A 22,930-nucleotide genomic window follows, 5' to 3' on the forward strand; every position below is an offset into this window, starting at 1 on the left:
GGGGTGGAGCAGAGGCGATGATTGACAGGCAAAATCCCTCAACAGTGACACCCGCAGGCAAATCGTTTTTTTCCCCATTGCAGCTGAAAAGGCTTCAGAACACAGAGAGAAAAAAAAACTCCCATGGCTCACTGGAGTGGATTTTTCAGTTAAAACCTTTTAATACACGTTTGAAGGACCATGATACTTTTAATGCTTTGTAAATCTGAATGTCATGAAACCTTTAAAGAAAATAATATAGAGCTATTTAGCGCTTATTTTAACAACACCACCACCTTAAACTATAGAACAACGCTGAGCCATTGTGATCGTGCAATGGCAATCCAGCGCTCACAGACAGAAAGTCCAGAACGTCCCGGATCCCCTCTAATGGGGGTCTAGTAGAACATCCTGGGTCAATAACAGGGGGTCTAGTAGGGACCGTCGTTTGTTTTGGACGAGGGTAAAGAACAAAGTGAAGGAGGTGGAGGTTAAAGAGACTTACATCGATGTAGTTGGCGTTGACGTAGTCAGAGTCAGAGTTGGGGTCTGCCAGCAAAGAGTGCAGTTTGACTTGATGACGATCATCTGAAATGCATCAAGAAGGAATACTTTAGCACTCATTGATAACTTAACTGATCCGATTATTCATAAAGTTAATTTAGACATTAATTGCATTTCAACAGACTTAAAGGAACGCTCCACTGTCACATGTGTGGATGTTTAGTGGATTTCTGATATAAACTATGTAAATCGAAAAATAAACATTTTGATTACATGCAATACCAGCTGAGATAATGATGTTCCTTTTCTATGCCATGACACTTTTCTGTCTGATCCATAGAGTTATGGAGTTATGGGGCCATGTGTCTGGCCCCAGCCGTAATAAGCTGCAGTACCTATGATTGGCCACCATGTCCAATTCGCTTCACTGCTCCCTCTCGGTTCTGGGGGCTTGGTTAAAAAAGTGGTTCTGGGGGCTTGGTCTGATCCTACAATACCCACAATTCACTGTGACGGCTTGGTTCTAAAGCTGTTCTGCAGACCACTGCCTCTAGTGGCAGAGGAGAGAATGGCTCAAGTTTGTGTCACGTGTGTGATTACGTCACCACGCTGTGGTGCTTTCCATTCCCTGCTCAGTGATAACGAGTGTTGAAAAACAGCGGAGCGTTCCTTTAATAACAACCATGCAACAATAAAGAGCATCTACGATTAAGCTACATTAGCAGTTGCAGTACATAGGATAATGTCAGTTATTATTATGACATCTACAACTCACTGGGAATATAAAAATGTACATGGTGGATTATATATGAAAAAAATATATACAAGACAGCAAAGCTGTCATGTTTATGGCAATTAAATGCAACAAACTTCTATTTGTTTTTCAATGGAGGTGGCTTCCTTCTGAGCTGTGTACTGTTAGCTGTGTCGCTAATTGTGACTTACGGCTGAGTAAACTATCATGTCTTCCTTTAGTCTTGTCCTTTTTCTTTGTCACATCCCAGCCATCGAAAAAACTCTGGAAGGAAAAAGCAACATCATCATATTAATGACTAATTATAAGCATAGTTAGGCAATGTTTCGGTACAGTAACCCTGTATTTCCCAGTTGGATATGTTTGAGGAACGTCACCATAATGCCATCAGCAGACATCTGCCACTACATTGTGCTGAGAGATGCTAAGCAGCTGTAATAATAATAATAATTATTATTATTATTAATATTATTATTATGACAATACAAATAGTAGCAGTAGCAGTAGCAGTAGCAGTAGCAGTAGCAGTAGCAGTAGCAGTAGCAGCAACAACAACAGTAGTAGTAGTAGTAGCAGCTTGGTGGCGAGCGAACACAGTCACGTCACGTTCCGCCTCACGATAATTCCCCCTGATCTCCTCGCTCCGTCTGTGGGCACATTCACACACTTGTACTGAGGCTCACTAAGTCCCTCATCAAAGGTGGTCCAATCACTTGTGGGCGAGGGGGAGGGGGGACGATATGGGATCAACCTGAGGCCCGGGACAAACCAGGGACAGCATTGTGATCAGGGGATTACTTCAGCCACTGGATCCAACACAGGTAATACCTGCTCTAATCCCACTTAAGAAGCTGCTCTCATCCACCTCTGTCCATCTCCATGCTCTCCTTGGGAACCCGCTGATAACCAGCACACCTCCACACAGAGCCCTACGTCCTTCACCCCATCAGTTACTGCCAGTGGTGGACAGTAACAAAGTACATTTACTTGAGTACTGTACTTGAGTTCATTTTGTGAGTATGAACTTTAGTTGAGTATTAGTTGTTTTAGTTTTTTTTTTAAGATTATAACTGTCAAAAATATATACTGTATATATCTATCTATACATCGATATCTATATATATATAATGTTTAAAGTTCAATACAGCGATGCAGTGATATTAAAAAGAAAATGTACTTTCATGTTAAATGCACTCCAGTACAAATTTGACTGATCAAATTGAGCAACTTTCACTTGTAGTTCAGTAATATTCGTCTCTGATAACTGCCAAACGTGGTCACTGTTTATGAAGGAAAACCAGTCTAAATGTTGTCCTCTCACGCACCCCCCCCACACTCCCCTAAAACACCCACAATGCCTTGCAAAAAAGGCAAGATAAACTGCACCAGCACTGCCCCGGTGGGAAATAAGCGTTATGAAGTGTGACAGCGGTGTGCACGCTGATCCTCTTCATCTTGTTTATTTCTCCCGGCAATGAAGATGAGGAGCCAGACTGAAAAAGCCACCCACGTATTGATTTTTGGGAGGTGAATTTGTTGGACTCCCAGGGAATAATTGAATGAATCTAAATCTAAGTGTATTTGGGTTACTGTAGGTGGATGAGCATAAGAAGAAGAAAAAGGAAAAGACTTATCGCCACTGGCAAAAGTGAGTAACTTTGTATCAAAGTTCAAAGGGAAATAGAGGGGACTTTATTTTTAAAAGGCCTAATTACAGGGCCAGAAATACTGTCTAGCTGTATTATCTCTGCCATGGGGCTGAAATGAAACTAGACTTTATTGCACACTGATGAATATTAAAAATGTCCGGTGCAGCCTTCATAAAGTAAACAAAAGTTGTCTGCAGTATTATGTATCAGCAAATGTATTATATATTACCCCAGTCTCAGACACAGCAGAGAAAGGAAGGGAACTGCTACTGAAATGGAGTGCAGGAACATCGGCCTCTAGCTCAATGCCAAGAAAACAAAAGTAATGGCATTCAACACGGAGAAAGAACCATTGCCACTGCCAGGGGGACGATGCACGAGGTGGTGAAGGACGAGGGTGAAAATCTGGGAAAGAGATGGGAGATGACCTCAAGAAGCGGCTGTTCATGGTTAGAGTACAATCAGTACTGCTGGACGGGGCCGAGACATGGACGCTCACAGCACGTGATTTCAACACAAGAATGCTACAAAAGGAACTTAATTTTCACGTGGGAGGACCACATCAGAAATGTGGACCTATACGGAGGGCCTCACGTGGGTCATGGCCAAGGTCAGGGAGAGACGGATGACACTGGCTGAGCACTGTGGCACCCGGAGCTGATGTCAGCTCGTCCGCACGCATTATATATGCAAACCTCCCCTCCCCCCCCCCCCCCTCACCTCGTACTCCTGCTTGAAGCCGTATCCTTCGCCGGTCTTCATGTGGTTGATGTGTTGGAGGAGGTCAGCCACACGTACCGCTGGGTGGAGCTGACCCGTGAGATAGGGCAAGCTCTTCCTCCGACAGAGGCGATGAGGGGAGGAGCCTCCGAGCAGGCTGCTCGACTCGTTCACGAAGGAACGCTGTTCATCTGGGCACACGGTGAACTCTGTGTTAGCAAACATTTCAAACTCAATGCACAAAACATGATACTGTATTTTACTAAACAGCCTAAATCTATGTTGGCCAACTGGCATTAGATTTTTGACAGGTGGTTTTCAGAGAGCGGTCGTAAAGTTGTGTCTCTCTTACTTCGAGCATTGCAGCCGTGGGCGTCCATGAAAGAGTGTGCCATCTTTTCATCTTGCTGCAGGGTACTCTGGTCCGTCATGCTGCAATCCAGAGCGCTCAGCTTACGACCTTTCTCCAGATGATACGACATGGCCGCCTTGTTGATGCTCACCTTCTTCCTACTGTACAGGTAGAGATAGAGACATGGAGGGGAAGAGAGAGATAAGAGAGAGAGAGAGACGGGAGAAGGAAGCAGAATGAGAGAGAGAGAGAGGAGGGGGGTGAGTGAGTGAGTTGGAGGGAGGGGGTAGGGAGGGAGTGATTGAGGAGATGAAAAATTTGATGGAATAGAGAAAATAACAGGAAAGAAATTGAAAACGGGTGAGGGATGGAATGTGGGATTTGGTGATACCAAGAGAGGTGTTAAGGGAGAGCGAGGGGGTAGGCAAAAAGAAAGAAAAAAGTGAGGTAAAGTAAAGATGAGTTGGGTTTGGGTTAGAGAGGACAAGCGGGTAAAGGGTGACGTCAGTATGAACAGGATTGAGAAGTCACTTACGGGTAGTAAGGGTAAGTATAGAAGTCCCTTCTGATTAGCATGAAGGAGGAGAGTGAGAGGAGAGTGAGAGTGAGAGTGAGAGTTAGAGAGACAGAGACAGAGACAGAGAGACAAAAAAAAGTTATTATCATGGTTTATCAAGATGGCCATCGGGGAGACGAGTGTTGGAATGTGACTGGAAACTTTGAACATTAGTAAATCCCACCAAAGCTCAAAACATGAACGAGCATAACAAGCTTGACCAATGGGCTCGACTCACAGGCTTGTGCATGGAGGTAGTTTGTGATGTAGACACACAGAGGACACTAATGAGCATGCTTATGGGCCCATGATGTCATCAAACCTCGTAAAGAGAGAGATACTTCAGGGGGGGTTGGGGAGGAATATGTGCTGGGTGAGCAACTTGGGGCTTGTGGGCGGGGATTTTCTGTGCCCTCTGCAGATAATAAATAGCCCTGTGATACAACCACGGGAGAGCACAACATCGCCGGCTAATTATAAACGCATCTGCTCTCGCTCTCTCTCTCTCTCTCTCTGGGTGGCATGTGGCCGTGTAGCCGGCTAGACTTGTGGTTTGTGAATCTTATGAATCACTTCCCTCTCTTTGACGAAATACCATTCATTCTGCCTCTATGCTACTGGAAAAAAAGTAACAAGGGTGTTGGTCTAAAAAAACATCCTTCCTAACCAATTACCAGCTCATATAGTGGCACCTCACAGCTGCTCGCCTCATGTAATTGAGTGGCCAATGGAATAACACGCCCCATGATCAAATATTTCACACTCAGATGAGTGTCAAGACATTGCCTAGTGAGAGGAGGAAGAATGCGACTGCAGGTGTAGTTGACGACGGAGGTAATTTGCCGGTGGAAAAGCAGCCAATGATTCAAATGCGACTGGAGTGAATTCATTTTTCTTGCTTGCTTGCATTATTTATTTTTATTTCTTGGGGGGCTACTCAGCCAGCATACAGATCTTGAAATTAGAATTAAAATAGCGTATGAGATGAATGAAACACAAAAGGTTGGCTGAAGCTCCAGAGAATGTAGGATTAATGCTCAGCAATTTCACTAACTCCGATTGTAATTCATTCTTATTGTCAAATATATTTCTCAGTGGAGCACAGCTGTCAAAGTGGAATAGAGATAAATGTACTCGTGGATGTGCGACTTAGGAGCTCCACCAACTCCACACTGTAGATGTGGAACCAGCAGTACATGGATCATGGCTCCGACGTCAAATATCAAATCAAATCAAATCAAGCTTTATTTATATAGCACATTTACAAACAGGCAAGCTGAACCAAAGTGCTGTACAGGCAAATTTAAAAACATCAATGCAAAAACAACAGAGCAAATTCACAAAATATTTAGGAGCAACAAAGGAAAACACATTTAAAAGACAACATAAAAGAGGGAAGGAGAAATACGTATCAGTGGAAGTTACATTACATACATGGAAATTAGATGCTATTAAAAGCGAGGGAAAAGAGATGGGTTTTGAGTTTGGCCTTGAAAGCCCCGATCGATTGGGGGGATCGGATGTGGAGGGGCAGGCTGTTCCAGAGTCGCGGAGTATAAATCACTTGAGACTGACCATCAACGCGTTGTACTTACCCCTTCTTGACAGCGATGACAATGGCCCCCAGAAGCAGGATGAGGACCACCAGACCTCCAGCACAGGCTCCCAGGATCAAGCCCATGTCCTCTGCATGCTGGGATACCTCCAGAGCCCGCTTGGAGTCCTTGCATGCAGCTGCACAGAGGAACAAAGACACAATGGATTTGATTCATTCTGCTTTTAATATAACAAAGAAAACACATTAATCTTAATCTTACATTTAAGCAATATAATACACTTTGAGGCCATGATATATTATGAATATTGTGATTATACCATAGCTTAACACGTGATTACACCTTGTGCCAACAGTACTCTTTACACTTCTCTTCCGTCCTTTGTCCATCAGACGACAATGAGGCTTAATCGGGAGTTATAGGCCAGGGGTAGGCTGAGAGGTGGACACTGCTCTTGTCTTTGTATGTCTTTATGTATGTATTTTGTTTTGTTTTTCTTGTGTCATGTCAAATGTGTGTACTGTTTATTGTTGCATACATGGCTGCTGGGTCGCAAGACAAATTTCAGTGTGAACTGACAATAAAGTATTATCGTATCGTATCGTATCTCTTCACTTTTCCTAATCTTTCCCTGTAAAGTCCCCCCCCCCATTGTCGTGCCTGATTTGCCAGGTGTGAAATGAGGCCAATTCGCACCTGCCACCATTTCACTCTTTGAAACTTTGGAATGTCACATCTGTACATCACGGTCTCAAGTGTATCATTGCAATTATATCAAGACTCACCCGCAATTATGACCAAAAAGTATTATTTCAACAGTTAACTTTTCTTAAGATTTTCGACTCATGTCTATGTTTGCTAATCCATACCTCGCACACGTAGCGTATGTGGGTCATCGTGATTAAACAGAGAACTTCAATGCGTCACAATGAGCAGTTCCAGTTCCCCTGAGTTATAAGGGTTTGTTTTATTCATATCTTAGATACTAGAATATCGCTTGGGTTTCCACATTTATACTACCAATCTCCTCAAGAATCACTCTCAACTGAAAAGATTTGTTAGAACATTTTCATTAACCAGACTAAACGATCAGCAGCACTCTTTTGTCAATTAAATAATTTGTTATAAAGATATGACACATTAACTTCATATCTAACATGTCCTTTTATTCTAAAATATACAGGTCAACCAGAACCTTTAAAAAGGTTCTTTCAGTAGAGTTCCCTGTTCATACAGTATGTGCCCGACATTCTAAGGAGGTTGCAGTCAGTTCAACATCAACACACATAGAGGAGCCTGGCTGTTTATGCTGCATTCATATTGACAGTGAATCGACATGTTAAACTGCTGCATTCATTTTGACAGTGAATCAACATGTCTCAGCACTTTTAAACTATTTAAAACTCTTTGCTCACTAACTAAATACACTTTAATACAAATGGACCTCTGAGAGTGGGTCCATTTGTACACTCTGAGTTAAATGAACAGAATGTTACTGTGCACGCCATCTCTTCTCACTCCGCGAAGATACTTAGACACTCAAAACCACACTCACGCATGCACGCGTACACACACACTTTCTGTCTCTCTCTCTCTCTCTCTCACACTCTCTCGCACTCTTTTCCTCTGTGATGTCATCTTCTAGTTCAGGGGTTTTCAACCGGTGGTCCGCGGACCACTGGTGGTCTGCGGAGGTATTGCAGGTGGTCCCTGGCCATGCATTAAAAAAAATAATAAAAACTTTTTTTTAAACTTTTAATAACTTACAGGAGTTCTTACTGTATGGTGTGTGTGTGATATGAAATGTGAGCTTACCATAATCACAGTAATCCTTAATCATATTCCATCATATTCAAACAAAATCACTGTATTTTATTAGATATTATATTGATATTATAGCTATTTTCTCCAGCTCCCTGTGGTGCATGAACCCCCACCACTATTGTGTGGGGTGGGTCTATGATGGACCCACCACGCACAATAGTGGTGGTGCTCAGGTTGCTCTTAGTCAGGATGGTGGTCCCTGGGTCAAAATCAGTTGAAAACCCCTGTTCTAGTTGAAATCATTTTATGAGCTTTTGCGAGCTAGTTCAGGCAGATACACTCGAGAGGTTTACATGCATGTGACGCACATGCAATGTGCCAAGCAGCTGACCAAATTGGCGGTCTAATTAAGCTCACTTCATTCATTGTACTTCCTCTTGCTGTCAGTGCCACTGAACGTTGTATGCACTTTGTTTGCTCCCACCACCACCACAGCACCACCAGTAGCCTCTGCTTAACTCAAATGTTTTTGTTTTCCCATGGGAGGGGGGGGGGTATCTCCCTGAAATGGTTGTCTTCTGATGTGCTGAGCGGGGAGTAATGTATAGCGTGCCAATAGCCAAATACAATATTCACACATTTTATGAATAAAATGCTCTATAACGTTTATTTATAGAGCACATTTAAAATGACACTGATGTCATCCAAAGTACTATACAGATCAAACAAAACAGCACCAAAATACAACAAAGGAAAACACAAAAAGAATGCACATGAAAGAAAGCAAAACATTACACAACAACAACAATGAAGAGCTTCTCAAGCTATTCATGTTCTCAATTGTGAGCTATCTGACTGAAGTATCTTACATTGATTTCAAAGTTTATTTTGTTCACCTGTCTTGAAGAAAAAGTTTTCATGACCTACTTGGGTTTTCCTTGTACAAATTTGTTTCTGGTTGTAATTGGTTGTTTTTGTGTTTTTGTCATTTTCTCACAAAGTTTTATCACGTCTATGTTCTAAGAAACAAACTTAAAGTAACCTTAGCCGAGACTAAGCTTAGTAGAAACAAGTTACTCATGTAAAATTTGATTCAAATAGAGGCTGAGATAACTTTTAACAAGCTCTTCTCACAGAGCAAAGGTTAATGTTTCTATTGTCTGCAAAACTCATTTCCAATCTTCAAACTTTGTTTTCCTAATCTTAGACGTTATGCCAATTTATGATTAAACGTGCAACACCCTAGTGATGTTGACATACTGTTCCAGTGACAAATGACCACGGAAAACACAACATACAACTGAACCTCCTGGCGGTTTGGAAGATCTTAGTGCCAGCGACACAGCGAAAAGAAAATGCATTACCCGACTCCTGCCCCAAATCTAATTGATAAAGCAGAAGATCAGTCATGGATAAAAACAGCTGCTAGGTGAAGCTGCAGATGACAGTGGAGTCTTTTAATCTTAGCGAGCTTCTTTTACCGCAGCAAGAGCACAGAGGGAAGGTTTATCAGTGTAAAGTAGCCTATCATCCTCCTCAACCTACAGACATTATATCCACCTGAGAGAGAGAGAGCACGCATGAGAGAGAGAGCACGCGTGCGCGAGAGAGAGAGATATGGTAAAGAATTTGTCACAATAGAGCACCGATCCAGTTCGTGTTCATATTGGATGGCGCTGCCAACTAAAGGAGTCAGTAGCCAAGTATATTACCGCACACACGCTCCGCTCCACTTATTCCCTACATTCCCTTCATACTCTCACTTCCTCGCTGCAATGAAGAGCTTCCCCACACAGCAGAGAGAGAGAGAAAAGGGGGGGGGGGGGGGGGGTTGGCCTGGAACATGTCACTCTGGTTCTCTCAGTTAATGGATACTCTCTCTCATTCAGGGAGGCTATTTTCCATGGCAGACTCTGAGACATATGTCACAATAATGTCACTGTCTCTACGTGTCGTTTGTCTCCATATTTTCATCACACCCAGCCAGGAGCTTGAAATGCCTCTCTCACTGAATCATCATTTGGGCTCCTGTGCATGTTTTTCCAAAGACTAAATAAATTGCCATCAAGATTATAAGAATGAATGAAACAGAGCAGTGTAACTTGGTTGTACTGAGGAGCAAAAAATGAAACGGCGTATTAAAGGCAGAGACATTTGAGGGCCGTTTGTTTGTCGGCCCACAGAGCCATGCCAATTTCATGTGGGAGTTATGGTGTTTCAGCTGAGCCCAAAAACAATTAAGAGGAACCTAGAATATAGAGTCTAGCTTGCTGGGCATTTGCATGACTTTTTAATATCACTTGAGAAGAAGGCAAGCAAGCCGCCAGGCGAGCTAGAGTAGGAGTGAGCGAGCTAGTGTAGGAGTGCTCCCTCCGCATGTCTCAGCCGATCACAGTGATTGGGGGCATGGTTTTGAGGACAACTGTCTCGGACATCGCTTAAAGGGAGGTTAGGAAATAAATGTTGCACAAATGCATTTCATGTGCTACCTATTTAACGACACGCTCGTTCAGTATGCCTCCACTCCTACAAGACACTACATTCATTTTTAGACCTTGAATTTCAAAAACAAAATTTAAGACCATTTAACACATTCCATGCCAGAGTTTAATCTCATAATGTACTCACCAGTGCCAGCGTTTTATTGTTGTTTTTTTCATGTCGCCACAGACCTCGCTAAATAAGTTAAAAGTGCGCGTTCATTTGGTTCTAAACACACAGCGGATCCGTGAGAAACGGCCAGCGAAAACAGTTTCCAAATGCGAGCCGCCATTTTGAAGATACAGCCGATCAACGGTAAACAGTGATCAGCGAGGAGAAAAACAACAACCGAGAAAATCGAGTTTTAAACAGGATCCCAGACAGGAAGCGGATACGATCGAAAAAAACGGAACCCGAATAATTCTGTTTCCGACCGGAAACCGGAAACGGAAATGGATCAAAAAAATTCGGAAAGTGCACCTGGGGCAAAATCAATGGGAATCGGCGGTTCGCGTAGATCTACGCGACTGGCACGCTGCGGCTTTAAATAGGTTCGCGTAGATCTACGCGATTGGCATTCAATGTGTTAAGGATCTGTGGTTTGGCTTGTTGGGCAGTGGACTGGTGATGGTTATAGTGTCTTGAATCAATGCAGCTCCACAGACATGCTGCTATCTCACAATGTGCCAGATGAGTCACTCTGCTCTTAGCCCCGTATTCAGAGCAAAGCCATTATATTAAAACTCAATGCAGCAAGCATCCAGCTGTGGGAATGCAGGAAATGAGAAAGGGTTTGTAAGAATGGGTAACGCAAGCAGTGTTTATATCTCAATTTCCTTGCATTAGCCTGTAATTAATCAGATAGTGTCCTTCCTGTCATCTGTGAGCCTTGTATTGTAAACACAAACAGAGGAGAGAACATGAGAGGAACGTATGGAGGCAGAGACCGCCAAAACAACAACCAGGACACCGTCTTCACACCACCACTAATACCTGGACAGGAAATGGAACCACATCAACACGTCCTCGGGGCCACGATCATATACAGGACCAAAGGATGTTTCATATAAATATGTCTGCAACCGCACCTCCTCAGCTTTTGTGTCGCAGCGCCAGACAATGGAGAGGCGGGAACCTTTGATGTCATCGTGCTTCAGATAAGAAAGGGAGAGTTCGGGGAGAGGAATCCAATTTAACACGGCCCTTTCTCAAGAGTATAATTCAGCACCTTCCCTTCATCTGCTTATACTCTCTCTCCGCTGTTATTTGAAATATAGGCTTCTACTGTATCTCCGTCTCCCGCTCTGTCTCAAGGCGTCTCTCTCTCTTCCCCTCTCAGGAAGCAGAATACGGGGCTGCGCTCTCTATTTCAAAGCTACCGTAAACCCAACGGGGGCAACACCAATATGTCAACGTCAGTAATTGAAGAGTGAGAGTGAGAACAAAAAGTCAACGTCAGTAATTGAAGAGTGAGAACAAAAAGTCAACGTCAGAGAAGACGGCTTCATGTTTAGAGTTCAGCTGCCTGTTTGCGTCTGCTGTGCAGAGCAGCTCAGCTGACACATGAATCCAAAGCAACTCCAAGTCCTCAATGTCAAAACCCTGGAGCATCAGCCTGATCTGAGGACAGCTCTGTCACACACTGGGACACGCAGCCTTACACAAAATACTTAAAAACACTTCAATAAGAAACTGTCACTGCAAACAGGTAACAGATCTGCAGTACGCAGTAATATTTGTTAAAGTGTTAAATTAACAATGGATTTCATTGTCTATACTAGAGTCTATAGAATAGAATAGAATCAAAGCTACCTTTGCGAGCGATCCGGATGCAGTTGATTCTCGTCTCCTGTGGGGAGAAAAAAAGAATTGAATTCAAGTCATACTGTGCAACATCCATTTAAGTAGTCTTTTTGGCGACACTCCTGGTGGCTCCGTTGTCTGCTGGAACTGTTAACTCAGAGTTAAATTAACAATTAGGATGTACAGTGCAGATTGGGGTCCCAGAGATAAGAAATTGTATCCAATGAGGGTGCATATCAAACTGGGGTTTCTTGAAATTAAAAAGGTTGATAACCACTGGTTTAGGTTACTGTAGCATGTCAAAGTCACGAGACCCCCTTGATGTGTGATGGAGGTAATTTTAAGATTCCCAGTGGTTCACATCCCATTGTGATGTGTCAGACCGCTCGCCCCAGCTGTCTTTCTCATCCATGTCTCCATGGGGCACATAATTAAATTAAGATTTAAAGATGCTAAATCAGACTTTATGGGCAATTATGCTAATCTGTGCTCTGCGAGTGGAGTCAGAACCTTTTCACCTAAAACGGCACCAAACTGCCTATTTTAATGGAAAATCTCTTCCAAATAGACTTTCAGCTCCTGCTGTCTCTGGAGGTGACAGATAAGTCATATTTACCTCCCACTGAGAGGTTATTAAAGCAGCTGCTGCTAATATGTCATCATGTGTCATCTCCTCCTGTCCTTTGTCAAAGTGTCCTCCTGGCCTAAACACGGTCCAGCGGCCTGCATGAGACGTGGGATGAATCCCTGAGGAGCTTTACATAGAAACACCACCCTTTACCTGCCAATAGATCCAGCTTAATGTGACAGGGAGCTACAGGTGAAGAATTCTGATGAACACAAACTGAAAAAGAGATTTTTGAGGGGAAATACCAGACTGAATGTAGATAATCAATGGTGCAGCCGTGCTAATTCATTAAAGGGATAGTTCACCCCCAAAATGACTTTTTTTCCTATCCATTAGTCACCCAATGGAGACTTGAATTCATGGATATTTTTTTGTTTTGGTCCCATTCCTATGCCAATAATTTGATGACTGGCAGCGGTTCCGGTAGGAGACACAAAGAGTCTCCTTTGTGTCTCCTACCGGAACTGCTGCCTACTGGTCATCAAATTATTGGCTTAGGAATGCGCCAAAAACAAAAACATATCCATGAATTCAAGTATCCGTGAATAATCGATGACATTTTTCGGTGAACTATCCCTTTAATTCATTTATGAATTAATTCACTCACTCACTCACTCATTCATTAATCCGTTCATTCATTGGTTGGTTGGTTCATTCATCCATTCATTTGTTCATTCATTCATCCATTTGCTCATTCATTCATTCCGTTCATTCACGTGATTTTTGCAGAAAGGTCAGATCAACAGACAGTGTTTCATAGACGAGTGAGTACAAACACTGTCTCTTTCACTGTCTCAAACACTGTCTCTCAATGGAGGTGTCGGTCACACTAATTACTCTTTCAATCCACTGACAGCTCATATCCACGTACATGATATTTATCCAACACAATTCTCACCATAAATTGTCCCCCCCCGCCCTCCCCCTCATACTGCTAAGCAGCCCACATCACATAGTAGAATAGAAAGTGCTGTCATTCAGAAAACAGATCAGTGAATTTTTGTAATTTATTTTTTGGAGCTTGTAACATGATAATTAAAACACACAATAGCATCCAGAGGCTGTTTTGTCATTTGAATGACAGCGAGGACAGTGCGCTTCAACAAAGAACTGGTTCCAGCACAGCCTTTCATTTGAATTTCATTTGGGAGGAGAGCTCTAGATGTGAGGCTTACTGGTGATGCCTCTGAATCAATAGGGAGAGATTTCAATCACATTTCACAGCACAGAGGCCTTGACCTTCAGCTCTCAGCACAGCATTCATGCCAAAGGCAACTCCATAAAAGACACAGAAGAAAATGGCTGCTCTTCTCTGCAAGGTTATTGTTCTTACCAGGGGTGAAAGAACAGGGGTAAATGTCCGGTACGGCGTTCCACTAAAAGATTCTGCGCCAGCACGCCGTACCAGTAAGAAGAGGGGGAAGCTAATGTGATAAACCCATATAACCTGTCTGCCACGCACGCATGTCCAACAAGAAAACATTATGTACAAACGTAGATAAACAGCTAGTTTTATTATAAAGTGCTTTTAAAGTGTTCCAGTGTGTTTGTGTCAACTTTCCGTGCTGTTTGTGGTGTTTCTTTAGTCCACCAGGACTCTCCTTATTCATGCTTGAGCCCCCACCTCTACCTCTACCTCTGGCTGTTTTTTATGGACTTTTTAAAAGACTCAAAGGTTGCATCACTTAAAAAAAGAAGGGCAGAAAGTCGATATAATCCCCTCATAAAGCACTGCAGCATGATGTAATTAAATTATTAATAGCAGTAACACCTTAACACTGACATACAAGGCTGCTAAACTGTAAAAAATATATGTAAAAAAAAATTGAGTCGGACACTAACCAGGGACCTTCTGATGCCCAGACGGCCTCTCTACCCACTTTGTATTTAGTGCCTTCAAAACAGATTACCTCTGAATGTGTTTCTGACAAGCAGTGAACAAACCTAAACTGACTGTGAAGGTTGCTAAAGCATAAAGGTGATGTGTCTACACTCTGGAAACAGCAGTCTTGTCAGGTTGTCTAAATGGTTCTTACTCACCCCTCTGAAGTTGCTGGAAGCCTGAAAGTACACCAGGTAGTTCTTGGTGGGGTCTAAGGGAGCGTTCCAGTAGCCGTTGTAGGTGTGGTTGTCCCCCACGGTGAAGGGCGTGGCCTCCGGCAGACTGCTGGGGGCCAGCTCGGCCGTGTAGTAATGGGGGGCTCCTTTAGCCTGGGCCTGGCTGTGGGAGTTGGGAGTAGGAAAACAATCGACGGTGCCCAGTTCTCTCTTCTTCACCTGCCTGGATCCATCCTCTTCCACCACCACCACCACCTGGTACGCACTTAAGGCAAGCAGACACACGTTATTATGGTACACATCTCCAGTCCTCTGGGACCACTACTACTCCTGGTTTTCCCGCATACCACGTAGTTATAAAAAAAACACCATATATCATCCAATCGTCCCAACTTGGAATCACATGTTGAGGGGCGTAATAGAGCACACCGTCAAAAAGCACATTCAATTCTGCCCATATGGGATGCCACAAATATGAAGTGTAACCGTATGTTGTAGAAAAGCTATTCCCCCTTGCGGCTTCCTCAGGTCCTGACGGCTGCAACCCATGACTTACCCAGCCCTGGGTAGGCCACCCAGCCTGGCAAAGATCTGCGCTCCACGGAGTGCCCCTTTCCAGGTTTCTGTTTTATTTTTATTTTTTTTGTTTTTTCTATTGTAAGTAGGTCATTAAGCTTTGTCTTGTTCTCATCAGGGACTAGTTATAAGGTGAATACTGTAATTAACGGTCTGGTAGGATGTAAAAACATCAGTACCAGTGTTCCATTAGAACACAAAGTGTTGGATACTCACAAATACTTGCCAGCTGCAATAATAATCATGTGACCACAGGAAGGGAGGTTAAGTACTTTCCAATATAGCCACTTCTTTTCTCCTATTGTACATCATCACTAATGGACAGCAATTACAACAAACATTCATTTCTAGTCTCAAAACTTCACCTAGCATACAATTATATGAAGAAAGGTTTAGTTCTTTACACCCTCATACTCACTAATGGAAAGAAACTGAAAAGACCTTTTCAGTTTTATAAGGCTTAAATCTACAGTGTGGTTGGTGGGTCTTTGAACGTGCAGCAGCTTGTACAATACATCAGTAACAAGGTGTACCTGACAGGAGCTCCTCTGCCCACCGCAGGGCGAAGCACAACTGTGATGGTGCTCTCTGACTCGCTCAGCGGAGAGGGAATATCTCCATAGTCAAACACAGGAGCTGCAGAGACAGACAGACAGACAGACAGACAGACAGAGGGAGACAAAGAGAGAGAGGATGAGGGGAAAATAAACTATCAGAAAGGATGAGAACCAAGACACTCATACAGTATATACTGTAGTTCAAGGGGCTGTCAAAACAATTTGGCGTACAGAAAGCTAAAATATATAGTAGGTTTTTATGCAAAACACTGTGAGAAATGACACCATCCAAGCCTCTTTGCTTACACACTATACTTACTCATTATGTCCCTACATCCACAGCCACCCAGTCACCCACACAACAACGCCACTAATTGATGGGTGCGCCTGGCGGCCAACCACACAGAAAACAAGCAGCCCTTATAATTAGGGTTCATTTTACAGCAGAACAAGCTCAGCACAGCTCTGGGGAACAATAAGGTGGTGAGAGTTCCCACCTCCTATTGGGACAGAATTAACTGCGGTGTTGTACTGTTTCCTATAGGGACAGAATTAACCGCAGTGTTACTGTTGCAAGTGGAGATCATTGTAAACCAGATCAGATGAAACCAGAGACCAGAACAGTCAAATGACTTGTTTCCTGTTTTTTCTTCTTCTTTACTTCAGAGAAAGGACGTTGATTCTGCTGTACTATTATGTATATGAAAACTACCACAATGTGCAGTTGTGGTTAGATGAACCACAAGGTTCTGGATTCGATCGCGAGCATCACCAACTTACTTATGAGTAGGCTTGGGTAACTAAGTTGTGCGGTAAGAACACCGGGAGGTGATGGTAGGTGATGCGGTAAGTACCGAGAGCTGACGGTAGGCGTTATGCACCACCTCCCAGCTCATTGAAAAGGGGACAGAAACCCTTGTTGGTCTGATACCCAAATAAGCCGCTCTGATGTGTCTTTGACATTTAAGCTGGCGTGGTGCTACACAGAAATACACTGACATACGCACGTGCGAGCGCACACAGTCTCACACACTCACGCAAACAGGCTTAACAGCTGAGGCGTGCATTATACATAGGGAGATGTGTGATGTGCGTCATATTTCAGCCAGTGCAGACTAGGTGGTTAAATCCCACATGAATTATGAACACGCTAACAGTGTTTCACTAATAGTGATACATTACACATTCATGCTTCCATTTCCTGTTTTACATTTTCGAAGCCAGCAGTACGAACACGTGTTTGGCCAAATTCACTACCTTGACAGCCGGGCTCCCATCTAACTTGCTCTGTAAAGCAGATGGAACACACTAGAGCAGTTTGTGGCGCTGGGACTCATATTGACAAGACAGCCTCCAACTGGTAGATTCAACAAAGCTGTTATCAACAGAACCAACCAAGCCAAACATTTACAGTTTACTGCAATTTATGCCTGCTGTTGTTTTGTTGTATGAAAACAGCCGTTTAAACGTATCCAGTGTGGATACGAAAGCACCCACACTGGCCAGCCAAATGTTTTTAAATGAGAGTGAATCACAAAGCAATCTTTTTCTTTTTCTTACAATTGACAGCTTTGTGTAACAGCATACTTCTGTTGAGATAAATTGGCCCCTCATTTGAAACAGTGCAGTCAGACGGAAAACAAACTGAGACCTCAAGATCAAACCAAACAAATTGTTTGCAACTCAGAGTTGGATCTGTAAAGTAGAGGGAATGAATGACCACCTGCTGAGTCAAAAGTCTTCCTTAAAATTCAATTATTTTACACCTCTTACAGACTTACACCTTTACTCTTCAAATGTGTCTATCTATACATTCCAGGTATTTCTGACTGTAAGTCTGTCCTTCACATATCTTAAGATATTCAATCGACTTCACATATGTTGGACGTATTGCTGAGGAAAGAAGTGCAGTGTCATGTGTGAAGTCTATCGGATGAGCGGTTCTCCAGAACCGGCTCACTCCGAACGGGCATGCGTTCCGAACGGCTGCCGAGCCCCAGACGGTCCGCTAGTCGAGCAAACCAGCTCACCAGAAATGTTGGTGGTGATCTCGGTGAGGGCCGTCTGGCCGAAGCCCTTGGCTGTGCGGGCGCGGACAGACACCAGGTAGGTGGTTCCTGGGTGCAGGCCTGAGAACATGTGGTAGGTCTCGTTCCTCAGCTTAAAGACGGTTCGTCTGGGCCCCGGCACGTTGATGCTGGGGTCAGACGACTCGATGCTCTGGTAGGAGATCTGGCAAGAGGAAACAAAAACACACCCGCGGGATTAACGCGTTGGGTCGTTTCTTTGTTACCATGGCAGTTTGATACGGAGCTGAGAGGATTGATGAATCGTGAATGATTTAATACCTGTTTACTATTGTTATATGAGAAAAAGCTCTTGTAAATTCATCTTTAGTGCCGCAGCGAGTGAGATGCTGCTTATCAGTGTGGATCCAGTAAATCTCATGCTGATGCAAGCTAACCGGGTGAATAACCTCACCTTACTGAATAATTGGCAGCACTTCACACAAAGGATTGCATTGTTCAACTTTGTTCTGTTTCTCTGGTCTTGTCTTGTTTTTTTTGTTTTTCTTTAAATTTGGAAACTTTCAGCTGTAAACTGTTGAAAACAGCCTCAACACTTATAGCGATGTTGTTGGCATGGAGCAGCGCGCCAACACACTGCTTTGGTGGAACATCTGGCAAATGTGATGATGAGAACAACATGGCAGCACTGTTACTTTAGCCGCAGAGGATGAGAACAACATGGCATCGCTGTCATTTCAGGCTGAGCCTGCGACAGCGAACCAGCTGGTGAGGTGTTGGTGTACAGTATTTGTGCTGTTCAGGTGTTATTGTGCCTACTTACGCCCTCGCCACCCACGGACCTGATGTCTCGGCCTGCGTGGCACTTTTGCCAGGTGCCCAACAAACTCTGACTCACCTCTTCATCCCCCTTCACCCAGCACACACCAACATTATTATTATACGGGCAATTTATTCTTTCACAATACTTACCCTCGCCAAATTCTTCTCATTATCTCAATCTGTTTTGTACGAGACACAGATGGAACTGTCGACCGTCCCTCTGTCTGTCCCTCTGTCTGTCTGCCCACCGTCCCTCTGTGTCTCCACGTTCTTATTTCAACTCCTCCTATAATTCACTATCTTTCCTGTTTGTTCTACCTCGCATTTCATCCTAAACCAGTCTCCTTATCTCCAGCTTGTTATCTTTGAATACGTGTGTGTGTGTGTGTGTGTGTGTGTGTGTGTGTGTGTGTGTGTGTGTGTGTGTGTGTGTGTGTGTGTGTGTGTGTGTGTGTGTGTGTGTCCTTCCCAGCCACACACCAGACTGTATCCCTCCACCCCAGCCCCACCCCCTGACCACAAACAACGCTTCATTTTAGAACTTTAAACAACAACGCGTCTAATATAAATCCTCTCATGCAGCCCAAGCTGTTATGAGCCCATCAATAATTAATTAGAAACATTTAAAGTTGCCCCCTTGTGGAGGCATCTCTTAGGCAAATAAGTAATTATAATGCCTGTCCGCCATGTAATTACAGCCTGGAGTCTGGGGTTATATCTCATTACCATAAGAGTGTGTAAATCTCTGGGCCGCAGCGTGGCGGTCCAGGCACCCTAGGCTGCAATGGCAGCCTGGCGGCGTGTCGCGGGTTCGAGTCCCGATCCCTGCGACCTTTGCTGCGTGTCACTCCCCATCTCTCTCCCCATTTCCTGTCAGTCTATTGTCCTATAAATAACGGCAGAAAAGCCCCCCCCAAAAAAAGAGTGTATAAATCTTATAGACTGTGAAGAAGGATCCTTCCATTTAATGGTTGGGACTCCTGTGTATCGCTGGATGTCTCCCGACAGTTGGAAGAATGAACTAACGAAAACAAGACACAGAGGCTATGTGCTCACACGCTATGGTGAGCCTTGTGTGCTCACATTGATAACCTTGCCTATATGGAGCTTGGGCTTGCACTTCACTGGATGCACGTAGTAGCGGAAGCTGAGCTGTGATTGGTCTACTTTTGTGGGGACAGCGGAACAGAGACACACACAGAGATAGAGACAAACTCTGTTCTAGGTGGCTAGGCCTCTTCAGCTGCACACCATAAAAAGTCAAGCGATGTTTAATCAAAGGGAGAAACAGGGTTGAAAGCAGAGAAAGAGAGAGAGAGAGAGCTATCTTTGAAAGTGAGAACATCTCTCTTCACTGAGTAATTACTGACTGACTGTGAACAAAATAGCTATAGCTATTGAAGCAGCATCCTATCTCCCACCGGCAATGGTTTAGGTGAAAGAGTTACGCATCATAGCGTTTTCGCTGCGGGAAGTTTTTAACGTGACTCTCTTCAGATAGCTTACCTCGTATTGTGAGATGAGGCCATTAGGCTCTACAGGCTCCTCCCACTTGAGGAAGATCATATCGTCCAATGGGGTGAAGGTCAGCGATTCTGGAGCGATGCCACCGGGAACTACAGAGAGAAAGAAACAAAACAGCGTTCTCAGTAAACCGCATGGATGGACTCAACATTAATGGACTCTTATGCCCGTCGGCCAGAGGATATAAACACATCGGACAGAGAGGAAAATAAGCAAACCCAGGGAGGAACGAGAGAAATGAAAGGGGAAAGAGCAAGATGTTTTGGAAGGAAAGTGATGAAGGGGCGTGCAGCGTGTGCAGACAGGTCCCGCTGCATGAATTGGGATTGTGTGTGCCAGCGCTGCAGGCTTCCCTCCAGTGTCTGATAACAGAGCACCAAGTCTTAGAGGATGACACGCCATTTTTCTTCTTTAGCGCCATGCTGACTGAAGAAAAAAACAGGGAACTGAGCCAAAACAACCACAAACAGGACTTTTGTTTTATATCCTGAGAGAAAATATTCCTGTATTTCCGCCTCCATGAAGTGCATGTTCCAAACAGCATGGAGGGAAATTTCCATCAGAAAGAGTAATGTTCATAAAAGACAGAAAGGAACATTCATATTCTTTATATCGCGTTCTCCATCTGGCTGGGTGCGCGTGTGTGTCTGTGCATGCACACGCAAGTGTGTGTGTGTGTGTGTGTGTGTGTGTGTGGCAGGCAGGCAGGCAGGCAGGCAGGCAGGCAAAGGACACTTGAGACAAATCCTGTTGCCTCCGTGGATCATTGGCAGTCAAATCTGCTCCCTGTGCAGCACAAATCATTGCAGCCATGTTTGACTGTGGAGCCCAAGTGCCCAACAAGAAATAGACACAGGGGAAACTTTCACCAGCTGGGTTTCAATTACCCGTTATCTCCAAGTCTGACAGTGGTTCCTGTACTGACAGAGGGACTGGAGAACTGTCAGATCTGTTCAAAGGAAAACTATTCACAGACAAATCAAGAAAAGGTGTAGGGGGGTCAGGGTGAATTATGACTTGACACATTTGTGAGTTAACTGAACAACTCAGAGCAAATAACTAATTCGAAACCCTGCAGCATTCATCACTGCAGGGCGATGGAGTAAAGTCCCTAGTCCCTTCAGTGTTTTGCACATTAGCTCTAGTCTGAAAGAGCAATGTGCAGGTGCAGATAATTAAGAGCGCTCTCGCTTTTCTCCGTATCGCTTCTGCTGTTCGGCAGTTTCAAGTGTTGTGCCGTTCAACTGAGTATAAAAGTACATTATGTTCTCAGCGGGAGCTGAAAATGTATGGGATCACCGTGCGTTATTATGGCCAATTTCATCACAATCATCATAACGTTCCACTTGCTCCATGGACCGTGACATAAAGAATGTCACCAAAGTGTCATTCCATTAGTGAGCAACGTGTTGCTTGTTCCACACAGGAATACACATCTGACCTTCTGTTCTTCCAGTCTGGGGGAATTTGCATAAGAATGTATGTAATCTGCTGATGTACACAGGAAAATATTAATACAAAGATAAGCAAAATAATTGTATCATTTTGCTGTTGGCCATGGCGTTCCTGATACATTTTTCACTTGGCTTCGTTTAAAATGGCTGATATTCTATACAGTTATCCCGCTTATTTTATGTGTCAATATCTGTGTGTGTGTGTGTGGATGGTAAAACACCACCAGAAGGCAGGATTTTGTGTACACATTGCACAATTATTATATGAGAATGCTAAAGAATGCACAGCAATGAACAGAATCCAAAGTAGTTTCCTAAAACAGATATCATCTGTTCAACACAGAAATAAATGCATCCGGGGCATCTGGGTGGCACAGGTGGTACATTTCCTGCCCAACACTGTGGACACTGGGGTTACGTTACTCCATGGTGCATCCAGCTTGGCTGGGCGCTCCAATGAACACAATAGGCTCTATGCACAGCAACCATATTGGAAATAAACTGGGCCTCTTCTTACTTCCTTCACAGGTGCTACCAATGATACTAATGAAGGCTCTGTTCCATTCTTGTCAAACAGAGTCAGGGTGCTGATATTGTGCATGTTGGCTCACTGGAAACACTCTCAGGGTTCCTTGAGGGGGTTCCAAATGGTCCCTTATGGGTGTGTAACTCTGAGAGTGTACACATCCATTTGTACACTCTCAGAGTTATGGAGGTCCTTGAAATTAAGTTTTGAGAACCACTTGCTACACTAAATGGAACGGAGCCTTCATTAGTACCATTGATAAAACCTGTGAAGGAAGTAAGGAAGAGGCCCAATTTCTATCCAATATGGCTGCTGTGCATAGAGCCTATTGGCCACGTTCGCGATTGGCAAGCCGGCAGGGGAGGGTGATCTCCGTCCCTGCGTTAGCGACTCCTACACAGGTTGGTTAGGGCACCTGTTCAGCAGGGAGAAGAACTGGGAGGGATAGCATGTTCATCCACATTACGAGCAAAATTCCTCACACCTGCGAAACTCCTCACTGTCAGATGAAAAGAAGTAGCTAGCGACTTTATGTGTACCATGTGTATCGGAAACATAACGACTAAAGTGGGGTGCGAAAAATAATGAAAATAAATAAACGCATTCCCACTTTTCCTCACTAGGACAAAGGTTGTAGTAA

The 22,930-nt window shown here is 43.9% G+C and overlaps 1 protein-coding gene across 1 annotated transcript in view; it reads right to left on the minus strand.

Annotated features, from left to right (window-relative positions):
- Positions 1–22,930, minus strand: part of LOC308094550 (receptor-type tyrosine-protein phosphatase U-like) — a gene marked incomplete at its 3' end in the record, with an annotated part of 148,486 nt that overhangs the window by 26,343 nt on the left and 99,213 nt on the right. The window contains exons 9-19 of the mRNA XM_080441274.1: positions 20,293–20,402; positions 17,968–18,169; positions 15,914–16,016; positions 14,787–15,069; positions 12,128–12,164; positions 6,110–6,248; positions 4,494–4,523; positions 3,959–4,119; positions 3,607–3,797; positions 1,429–1,501; positions 485–567 (exon numbers count right to left, since the gene is read on the minus strand). Coding sequence (XP_080297400.1) covers positions 485–567; positions 1,429–1,501; positions 3,607–3,797; positions 3,959–4,119; positions 4,494–4,523; positions 6,110–6,248; positions 12,128–12,164; positions 14,787–15,069; positions 15,914–16,016; positions 17,968–18,169; positions 20,293–20,402 — 1,412 coding nt within the window. The remainder of the gene's footprint in view (positions 1–484; positions 568–1,428; positions 1,502–3,606; positions 3,798–3,958; positions 4,120–4,493; positions 4,524–6,109; positions 6,249–12,127; positions 12,165–14,786; positions 15,070–15,913; positions 16,017–17,967; positions 18,170–20,292; positions 20,403–22,930) is intronic.

The sequence above is a fragment of the Gymnoscopelus braueri genome, assembly GCF_963280865.1.
Source record: "Gymnoscopelus braueri genome assembly, chromosome: 11".
NCBI lineage: Eukaryota > Metazoa > Chordata > Actinopteri > Myctophiformes > Myctophidae > Gymnoscopelus > Gymnoscopelus braueri.